Source organism: Lactuca sativa, chromosome 8 (genome assembly GCF_002870075.4).
Source record: "Lactuca sativa cultivar Salinas chromosome 8, Lsat_Salinas_v11, whole genome shotgun sequence".
In the NCBI taxonomy this organism is placed as follows: Eukaryota; Viridiplantae; Streptophyta; class Magnoliopsida; order Asterales; family Asteraceae; genus Lactuca; species Lactuca sativa.
The window spans coordinates 174,751,607-174,762,665 of record NC_056630.2 but is presented as its reverse complement, the minus strand read 5'-3'; the positions used below and the strand labels follow the sequence as shown (position 1 = coordinate 174,762,665).

The window sequence follows — 11,059 nt, the reverse complement described above, 5'->3', positions numbered from 1 at the left end:
TACTAATAATAATAATAATAAATTGTTAAAAAAAAATATCGAAGGAAAAAGAAGAATAAGTTAGTGATTTTATTTGAAACAAGGACTAAAAATATAATATTCATAAATTATAGGGATACAACCTATTAAATTTTAAATTAGGAAATAAAACTGAAAATAAAACAAAAACACAAGGACCATTTCTGTAATTTACTCTAAACAAATATATTAAATAGTTTTGAAACACGTAACATCTGTCATTCAATAAAATCATTATTACATATTTAATATTTTTTTAATTAATTTTACCATTAATAGTTTCAACAAGTGGTTTTGACTTTATTCCGGGTGTATTTAGAATCCCCCTTAGTTTGAGGGTCAAGTACCTATTTAACACGTAAATACCAACTTTAAGGACTAACTCCACAGAAAAAATATATGGGTGGTTAAATGTGTAAATTCTCCAAATTTTGTTGTGCTAAAATGCGAAAAACCTTTTTTTTTTTTTTTTTTTTTTTTTTTTTTTTTTTTTTCATATACTCGTATATTTTTGTTTTACAGTGGACTTCGTGTTACTTCTTTCTTGTTTACCCAATTTGCAGCTTATCTGTTTCAACCATTGTGGAGACAATCGCTCTTGGAGGCATGACTTCCAACATTAATGGAATCATGTTGTCGTTGTTGTTGCTGCTGCACTTCTGCTGAATCTGGGTCCCTGGCCAACACGCCAAAAGGGTAGAGTCCTACTCTGCCTCCAAATCAGAACTATTCCTGAACCAGGAAAAGTGATTCAAAATCTTATTTACGGAATTTGTTCAATGTGGCCTCTCGTGATCTAGAAGGAGTGAAGTTTACTCAAATTTATCTCATACATTCTTTTGTAACTTCAACTAAAGACAAAACAATGTTAAAACAATCACTAAGGTTTGATTAAGAAACTTTTAGTCATTGCAAAAATTTATCTCACACATTAGTTTTCAACCTTTTTAATTTTTAAAGACACCAATATATCCGTCTACAATGATTCCTCTCAATTATGCTACTAACTAGTCTCATATATCGATCTACAAGACTACAACGATTCCTCCATATGTATCTTCTTACGCTACTATTGTTGTACGTCCTTCTTCAGCCGCATCCATTTCCTCAATGCACCCTTCATATACATCCAAATATAAAGTTACTTAACAATAAATGTGCAATTAATCTATGAATAATCCATGTTTAAAAGAAGATATGTATAATATACTTTGAACAATCGGTGTCTGGGTTGATATCATAGGATACATCCACATCACATTTGGCAGGAAGGCTTCGAGCATTATAAATGTTGATTCCCGGGAGCATTGCAGCGGCTTCTTCCATGCATTGGCAAGCCGTCTGGCGGTCATCGGTGGTTGTGGCGGCACTTTGTAGTGACCTAACACCGCTACAACAGTGGCGGGATACTGGACCTCCACTTGTCAGGTAGGTGGCACAAGGTAGGAGGCTGGTTACCACCAGTGGACAGCTTAGCTGGCCTTCCACCGCTCGTGGTGGCTGCACCACCAGGCAGTAGAAGACCACCACCACCATCAACGCCACCTTCCTGACCATTTCTCCCCTTGCCATCATTTCCCACACTGCCTGGTTTTAAGTTAATCTTGTGAAAACAGAAAAATGATATATAATTGATATAATGATATACACATATATATGAAATAAATGTTATTTGAATAAATTAATACAAGAAGAGTCTTTTATATATTTTTACCTTATATTATGTCGTCCCATATGTCTTCTTACACATGCAATAATTTTTATATTGTGGGTGATCTTTGTGTGAAAGCAAATGAAACGAATTGGTAGATTGGCTGTGGTTGGTGCCAAAAATATTTCCTCCGTTGTATTAATTATTTTCTATCTTTGTACAAAACAACTCTCTGTTACTATTGTTAAATATAAGATGTTAATAAAAATTTGAAAATATATATAGCACTACGTCTACAATTGACTAGATTTTGAATGTATACTGTTTTAGTCAGAAAAAATATAAAACTTCAATTCTATAGCAGAAAAAACTTAAAGTATATTATTATGAATTTCTTATACAAAAATAAATAAAAATAGATTAGTACTTTCCCTTTAGTTCCGTCTACTATTGATATGTCATATGTATGTTTCCGTGAGTTGGTGATTCTTGAGAAAACGTCGCAAATTGCTTTCATATATTAGCTTGTTTGTTATTACCAACCATGGAAGTTTGCAAGAGCATGTTTTACCAACTTATATCGGTAAACTGCATTGATTGTTTATAAACATAAATCAAATTAAGGGCTTTTATGCTTTTCTAATTCTAATTAAGGTATGTATTTATAAAATGTTTTACAAAATCATCATATATTTTACCATTATAAGAAAAACACTACAACCAAAACATAGTATCACATTATAATACTATTTGGAATAATCCAAAAGAATATGTATGTTTATATGAATTTGTATGTTTGTGTGTGCCTGGGTATATGTATATGTGTATGTATATCAGTATATGTATATGTGTCGATCGGTGTGGTTTCGAGTGGCGTAATTTTGAATGTGTGTGGAATGCTTATAATGCAATACACCACGTGTGGGTCAAACGAAATTGACATTTAATTTTTAGGCTTAGGTTATTTTTAGTTACTTGTTTGAGAATATTTGGTCACTTTAACTCATTTTAAGTTTTAAAAAGTCACTTCACTTTTAAATTTATTATACATGGTCATTAAATTTTTAGTTTGATCACTTAATTTTTAGTTTTGTGCTCGTTTAATCACATAATTTTTAAAATTATGCACATTTTTATAACTTTATTGGGTTATCATTGTTTCTTTGTAAATTAACTTTTCAAAATGTATTAAAATTGCCATCTCATCGATTTTATGTTTTAAAATGGTAACTAACTCATGTTTTCGGTATGATTACCTCATTTTCAGGTTGAATAGGTCACCATCTTTCAAATTTTATACTTTTGACCAAAGTTTTAAATTTTATTACAAATTCAGTCCGAATTTAAAACTTAGTTACAAATTTACCCTAAATTTATTTTTTAACAAATTTATTTTTCCACAACTTTTTTAAAACTTTTTTGTAATATTTTAGAATATTTTTTTCTTAACTTCTTTCTGAAAATATTTTCTTAATTTTTTTTGAATTTTTGTATTGCCTCATATACATTAGCAAACAAAAATTTCCTTATTTTTCATTGCCTAATATAAATTATCAAACCAACTTTTTTAAAAATAATATCTTACAAATTTTTTTTTATTAATTCCTCATATTTAAATCATACTGTGTCATATACATTAGAAAATTTTTTTCCCGTTGATTGTGGAACACTTGGATTTGAGAATATAACAAATATGATTTAAAATCCGAGGAAATAATAAAACAAAACTTTTGTAAACAATTACTTTAAAAAAAATGGTTTGCTAATGTGTATTAGGCAATGCAAAGTAAAGAAAAAAGTTTATTTGCTATTGTATATGTGGAAATACAAAAGTTTGGGAAAAAAAGTTAAGAAAATATTGTAATTAAAAAAAAAAAAACTGAAAAAAAAGTGAAGAAGAAATTTTCTAAACTATGATACAAAGGTCTTAGAAAACTTGTATTTCCTCTTAGAATTGCACTTTATGCTTAAATTAAACCCATGGGGAAAACATTCCAAAAACCCCTGTACGCGTGGTCCTAATGATAAGGGATGGATATGTGAAGAAAAAATTGCATGGGAAAGGAAGACATGGAAAATGCAAGGAGGTTGCTGCAAAGGTTGCCACTCAATCGAAGAAGAAGGAAAACCATGCGAAAGATGGTGACTATTACCATTGTGGTAAGGCCACTGCCTTGTCGAGCTGAAAAAGAGAAAATATGGAGACTCAAATATATCATGTATATATACCAGGTATCGTAGTATTTATTTATTTATTGGTAAAACAAGTAAAATAGTTTACTATTTCAATTTCTATAATACTTTATTAATTATGTTTGCTTTACCATTTTTTTAGGTATGAGCCTTGCATAAATGAGAGGACGCAACAAAAAGAGATGGAAGCCCCTAAAACGGAAAATGCATGAGAGTCCTCAAAACGAATGTGAACAATATGAAACATGAATCCATCAAAGAAACGTTAGAAGTCCGCAGAAACCCATCAAGGAAAATGTAAAGAGTCTGAGTTCTTGTAATTCGTCAATAAATAAATGGCCTTTTAAAGAACTTAATGCAACAAAGACGACCCACCTAACTCGTTCTAGTATTTCTATGTTTATAGGATTTTGTTAGAATTTTTTTGCATTTCTGTTTATTACTTTTGTTGATACTGAAAGTATGGATTTGATTTGTTTCTTGTGATTAGATTTTTTAGAAGTACTGAAAACATGTAGTTTTAGATAAATATATCATTTTTTTTCTTTTTAAATAGCAGTTAAATTAATAACGGAGTAACAACTACAATGGCATTAGAGTTGGCAAAACATGACCAAATCAGCCAATTTTAATCCAATAATTAGCGGATTGAGTTTAGGTTTTCTAGCTCATTTAAATGAATGAGTTCAACCCATTCAACACGTTTAATGAAATAGATTGTATTATAAGAAATGCGAGTATTAGCAGCGACATGTGTCACCGCTAAAAGTGTAGATTGTCGCTGCTAAAAGGTCGTTGATGATGCCTCGCGGGCTCGCAACAAATATTCTCCAAGTCGCCGCTAATGCTATATGTCGCCGCTAATGTCATGCGTTGCCGCTAAAGGGCTGTCGCCGCCAATACATGAGTGTCAGCACTAAAGGCGTCGCCGATAATTGTGTTTGCTATTTTTTTTATTTACCATTAAAATTAGAAAAACTGTTAAAAAGTTATAAAAACTGCTATGATATTGATATAATCCAATATTCGTCCAAAATATTAACCCAAATGACATCTGTTCAAAATACTCATCCAAACATAATGCAAAATATCCAAAATAGTAGTTTACAAATCCTAACACAAATAAAACTTTACAAAAATCTTAAAAGTAGCTACTCATTATCGTTACTCTCCTCATTTCCTCATGTTTCATTTCGTTGTGGCAACAAACGAAACTATTCTTCAAGTGCGGCACAACATGCCCAGTTTTTTAACATTGATTGAAGCATGTCCAACTAAAAAGAAAACAACATACTCTTATAAGTTAGACCAACAACTTACGACGGTATATGAAAAGTACAAACAACATACATCCAACACATATTGCATTTACATTATAGCATTATACTTTTTTTTTTTCATTTTTCCATTATAACATTGTACTATAACTAAACATAGGAAAATATAAACAAAGTACAAGCTAAGGTCATGATGATTATAGCATCCTACTTTTTTTTTCATTTTTTCATTATAACACTGTACTTTCCAAATAGACATAAACATACATGCTACACATCTTTCATATAACACATTATAGAATTGTACTTTTTTCATTTTTTCCATTATAGCATTGTACTTTCATAAACTAACAATTACCAACATATAAACTATTACCAAACTAACAATTACCAACATTTGAAACTATTACCAAACAAACAATTTACCAACACATCAAAATATTACCAAACTAACAGTTATCAAAACATAACCAAACTAATGATTACTAAAACATAATCAAACTAACAATTACCAAACTACAAAATCCCTTATATCAAATTATAACCAAAGTGTGTGTGTGTGTGTGTGTATATATATACATACATATATATATATATATATATATATATATATATATATATATATATATATATATATATATATATATATATATATATATATATATATATATATATATATATATATATTGTAACAACCTGAAATTCCATATCACTTCTTGTAACTCAAATTGTAATCCAATTCTATCAACCAAACGCCGTTTCGAAATCCGTTTCCGATTTCGCCGTTTAATTAAGTCATTATCTTGTATTAATCTAAAATGACTTAATGGGTGTCTTAATGCCATTTGAAATCATTCTAACACCCCATAATAGTTATCAGAATAATTCTAGAATCGACCATATCGGGTTACGGCAATTTGGTCGGGTGCGACCAAAAGCCCCGCCTAACGCCGGTATCGGGTAGAATTCCACCGTGTCTAATTTCCGAACACTATATAAATGATTCAAATATTCCATTTGAAGCTTTTGGCCATCTTTCCTTAATCACTCTCCAACCTCTCTCCTCATCTATAATCAAAGGTCCAAAAACAAAGATTTAAGGCTCCAAATCAAAGAGGTAACATCCCTAACTTGTTATCTAACCTCTTTAGCTTTCAAATTGATGTTTAAACAAGGATTTAGGACCTGGAACATGTGTTTACGGCCAAGGATCAAGCTTGGGCCGTAAACAATTAAAAATGGGGTTTTTGAGCCAATTAACCCTTCCAAATCATTGTTGGGACTTAGATACGACTTTGAGACTTTCAAACCTGGACTTGGAACACCTTAAACATGAATTTTGAGGGACAAAAGAGAGTTTACGGCCAAGGCATGTGCTTGGGCTGTAAACTCCTCAAACATGGGGAGTAAACACATTTTTACATGTTAGTTTGCCTTGAAACTCAACCAAAAGCCTTGTGGTAAATCCTTGAACCATCTAAAAATAGTTTGGGGGCCTTAAACATAACAAAACACTACATTTAGGAGTTTACGGCCATATCACATACCCTTAGGCCGTAAACTCATAAAAGTGTGCCAAATGATGCCCAAAATCCATCCCAAGGCTTGGAAAAATTACCAGAATCACATGTGATTGTCCTAAGCACCTCAAATTAATTTTGGTTTAAGCTTGGGGGAGTTTACGATCGTAAACTCCATGTTTACAGCCGTGAACTCCCATAAATGATGTATAAATCCAAACAAATTAATCCAAGGCATTTGATAAATCCATTCTAGCAATCCCCATGTCCATTCAAGCCATAAAACACCCAAAACTAGCCAAACATGAGTTCACGGCCGTGAACTCATGTGTGTGTGTGATATACGGCAGTAAACTCCTTTAAATGCTTACTATTGGGGAGTAAACTCAAATCCCAAGTCCCTAGTGCCATTATACGTCCGTAGATGTCACCCGGGTCACTCCAAACGCTCGTTTTGAGGTGTTTAACCTCGTTGGAGTGTAATGTTCCATACAATTAATAATTTTAAATCTAATTAGATATATATATATGGAAATTATTTCATTTTACATAGGGACATCACGAGTAATCAAGCCCCAAACCAACGTCTAGTGTCCGAATCCGTCGCATTTCCGAGTTTGGTGAGTTCATACCCCTACCCTTTTTCACTGTTTTTAACTGTTTTCAGGGGGGGGGGGGGGGACACAAGCAAAGTACAAGGGTTTCTTGTACTCAAAACTTATTTTCTTGTGTGTGTTTCACATTTCATATGCTTTTAACACTGATATACACAACTGATAACCGTATGAACATGCAGATCACGTAACATATTATTTGTGAAATGGGTTTTATAAACTATTATGTTTTATATATTTCACAAATGGTTTTCCACATTTTATCAGTTAAAAGCATGACATTAGAACATATGAACATGAAACTTGTACACTGTTTGTCCTCGGTAACATTCCACAGAGATACGCGAGTGGAGGACTATCATATTATTACTAGTAAATTTGTTATTCCTGTATGATTGGAGACACGTCCTCGGCGAACACTCCACAGAGATACGCGAGTTGAGGACTACACTCATAACCAGAATCTCTGGGATTTAGAGAGCGTGACTTGAGTGTATAGATCTATACGAGGATGACTACCCCACACCTGGCTGCTAGCTACAGCCGAACCGAAATGGTTCAAGGGTGACGAAAGTCGTAAGGTGATGAGGACTACTTATTGCCATATCTAGTCTATCATATGGTTATGGAACTCGCAATTAGGATAACAGAGATTTACTTATAGTAATAATGAATAAATTTATACACTTCACAAGATAACCAGGTTTCAGAATACATCTTTTACATTGATAACCAACATTCAGGAAAGTATGCGACTTTCCTGGGGAAACATTGAACATAACCACGTTAACAGGAATACATCTTTTACATCTTTTACATACAGTAACATACAATTAGGAAGGTATGGGGTCTTCCTGGGAAACAATTACATAACTAGAAAAGTGTAACAAACTGGATAACCTTACATCTTTTACAATTGGTAACTTACCATCGGGAAAGTATGGGACTTTCCTAAGAATCCTTTGGTACATAGCCAGATAAGTATAACAAAATAGATAACCTAAATGTACATTTTTCACAAGGGTAAACGTGTTTTCAGTGTACAACTTTACTTTACATAACGTGAAACATCAACCAACCTTTTTAAGAAAATGTGGGATTTTCTTGGCGTGTGTTACATTTTCAGAAACAGAAAGGAAATATGAACATTTTCACAAAACAAAAACCACTTATGAACTCACCAGCGTTATGCTGATTTTCAAACCGCTTGTGTTCTCAGGTCACTGATAGAACAGGTACTCGAAGATCCACTTGATCCAGGATGGAGTGCGTACAAGACCCGTTCGTTTTGTCTATGTTTATACTATGTATCACAACTGTATAACTATATCGTTTGAAACAAATGTAAAACTTTTCTATATTTAATGTAATGGTTGTTCTACTTTACTTACTATGTACATTGGATTTGATACTCAACGTGGAGTCAACCCCGAAAATGTTTCCGCCTTCGGTTTTCAGAGTGTGACAGATTGGTATCAGAGCCCTTGTTTATAGTGAATAAAGTATACCAAACCTTACATGGTATAAAACTATAAACACTAAAGGGCCTAAGTGCTCTGCAATAAAAAGTATCTTCAAACTAAGTATTTTCAAAAGTATATAAGTATACCGAGCAATCGAGATCCGTAACTACAAGTAGAACAAAACATAAGTAAATGGGTGTTGTGTACTGTAGTTAAACCTGGGCAGTTATGTAGTCGTGTCTAGGATCAATATAGCCTGGCCAACTATATTCATTCAAGACACGGCCAACATGTGCTAGGGAGTGACTGTGGTATGCGACATGCCTAAAACTTACCCTAATACCACAAACATCGCGCCAGTGTAGTAACGAATCATGAAATACTATGGGAGTATTTCTCGAGCCAATTCTTCATAGAAATCCTTGTTCACGTATAGATCCTTGATCAATCCATTAGCAATAGTTTACCTGCTTTGATAACTCTTTCCTGCTTTATCGCTTATTTGGAATAAATATCTGTCATATCTCTCGATCCAATTCAGAGGACTTATCATCCTCTCTTTCTTGATCTTATTAGATCAAGATGCCTCCCAGAAAGAGACCCAGCTCAAAGACCAACAACCCTCCGCCACCACCTCCTCCTGAAATTGATCCCGTGTTATTCCAAACAGCTGTTACCGCCGCGGTGGCAGTTTCCATGTCCCAATTGAACACCGGTGGTTCCGGTGGTTCGGGAGGTGGTACTCAAGATCAAGAAAGCAATCAGGGACACCGAAAGGAGGGTTCCTACAAGGACTTCATGAATGCGAAGCCTTCATCCTTCGATGGCACCGGTGGTGTCATTTCCTTGTCCCGATGGTTCGAGAAAATCGAATCCATTTTCGAAATCTGTGCTTGTTCTGAGTCCAATAAGGTCAAATTTGCAGCCTGTACCTTTAGTGATAAAGCTTTGACTTGGTGGAACGGCCGAGTCAAATCTTTGACCCTACCCGTAGCCAATGCCATGGGCTGGGACGCCATGAAAGAACTACTCCTTGCCGAATACTGTCCCCGTGGTGAAATGCAGAAGCTAGAGCACGAGCTCTGGAACCTAAAGATGAAAGGTTCCGACATTGCTGCATACACTTCCCGATTCGATGATCTTGCCCTTCTCTGTCCTGGTCTGGTCACTCCTGAAAACAAAAAGATTGAGAGGTTTATTTGGGGGTTAACCAATCCAACAAAGGGTCATGTTTTAGCTGCTCGCCCAGATACATATGATAGTGCTAAGACTTTAGCCCAAGCTATAATTGACCACAATAATGATGTCGAGGAAACCACTACCGCTCCTGAATCGACTAAAAGCAGTGGTGAGAAGAGAAAGTTCTGGAAGAAGAAGAAGGGTCAATCTTCCCAAGGATCCTCCAAAAGACAGCAAACGGTAGCAGTCCATGCTGCTACTACCCCCGTTGCTGCTGCCTCTGTTGTGGGATCCACAACTCCAACCCCTACCAGCCGGTATGCTGGTAATCTCCCTCTCTGTGACAAGTGCAAGTATCACCACAACCCCAGCCCCTGTTGATAACTTTCCTGTACAAATTGTGGTAAGAAGGGGCACACAGCCCGATTCTGCAAAGCTCCGACCCAATCGGCCAATCAATCTTCGGGAGCAGGCATTGGTCAAGCCTGCTACAACTGTGGTGAGGTCGGGCACTTTAAAAGAAACTTCATTAAGAAGTCTACAACTGACAACACCGGAAGGGTCTTCGCCATGGGACAGGAGGAAGCAGTCGCCGATCCCACTGTTGTCTCGGGTACGTTCCTTCTCGACAACTCATATGCTAATGTTCTTTTCGATTCGGGTGCTGAGAGGAGCTTTATTAGTCGTGCATTCAAACATAACCTAAAACATAATTCCCAACCTTTAACTGAAATGTTTACCGTCGAGATGGCGAACGGTGAGAAAGAAAACGTGAGCGAAGTGTTCGTAGGTTGTACCCTTTCCCTGAACGACCATTCATTTCCTATCGATCTCATGCCGGTATCCATAAAGAGCTTTGATGTCATCATTGGCATGGATTGGTTGAGTCCCAATCATGCGGATATTCTTTGTTTCGAAAAAGCCATCCGTCTCAACCTTCCTTCGGGTCAAACTCTAGTAATTTATGGCGATAAACTCAGTTCCAACCTTCGTATCATTTGCTGCATCAAAGCTCAAAAGCTCCTGCGAAAGGAGTGCATTGCATTCTTGGCCCATGTAATCAACGAGAAGCAGGAAGTTGAAGACCTCACAAGCATCCCCGAAGTCTGTAACTTTCCTGATGTGTTTCCCGAAGAGCTTCCAG

General features: G+C 35.1%; 1 protein-coding gene across 1 annotated transcript; it reads right to left on the bottom strand.

Annotated features, from left to right (window-relative positions):
- Window positions 1–1,129: 1,129 nt before the first annotated feature.
- Window positions 1,130–1,590, bottom strand: LOC111912102 (non-specific lipid-transfer protein 1). The gene has a single exon (XM_023907843.3). The coding sequence runs from the start codon at window positions 1,588–1,590 to the stop codon at window positions 1,204–1,206; it is 387 nt and encodes a 128-aa protein (XP_023763611.2). The 3' UTR covers window positions 1,130–1,203.
- Window positions 1,591–11,059: the final 9,469 nt, after the last annotated feature.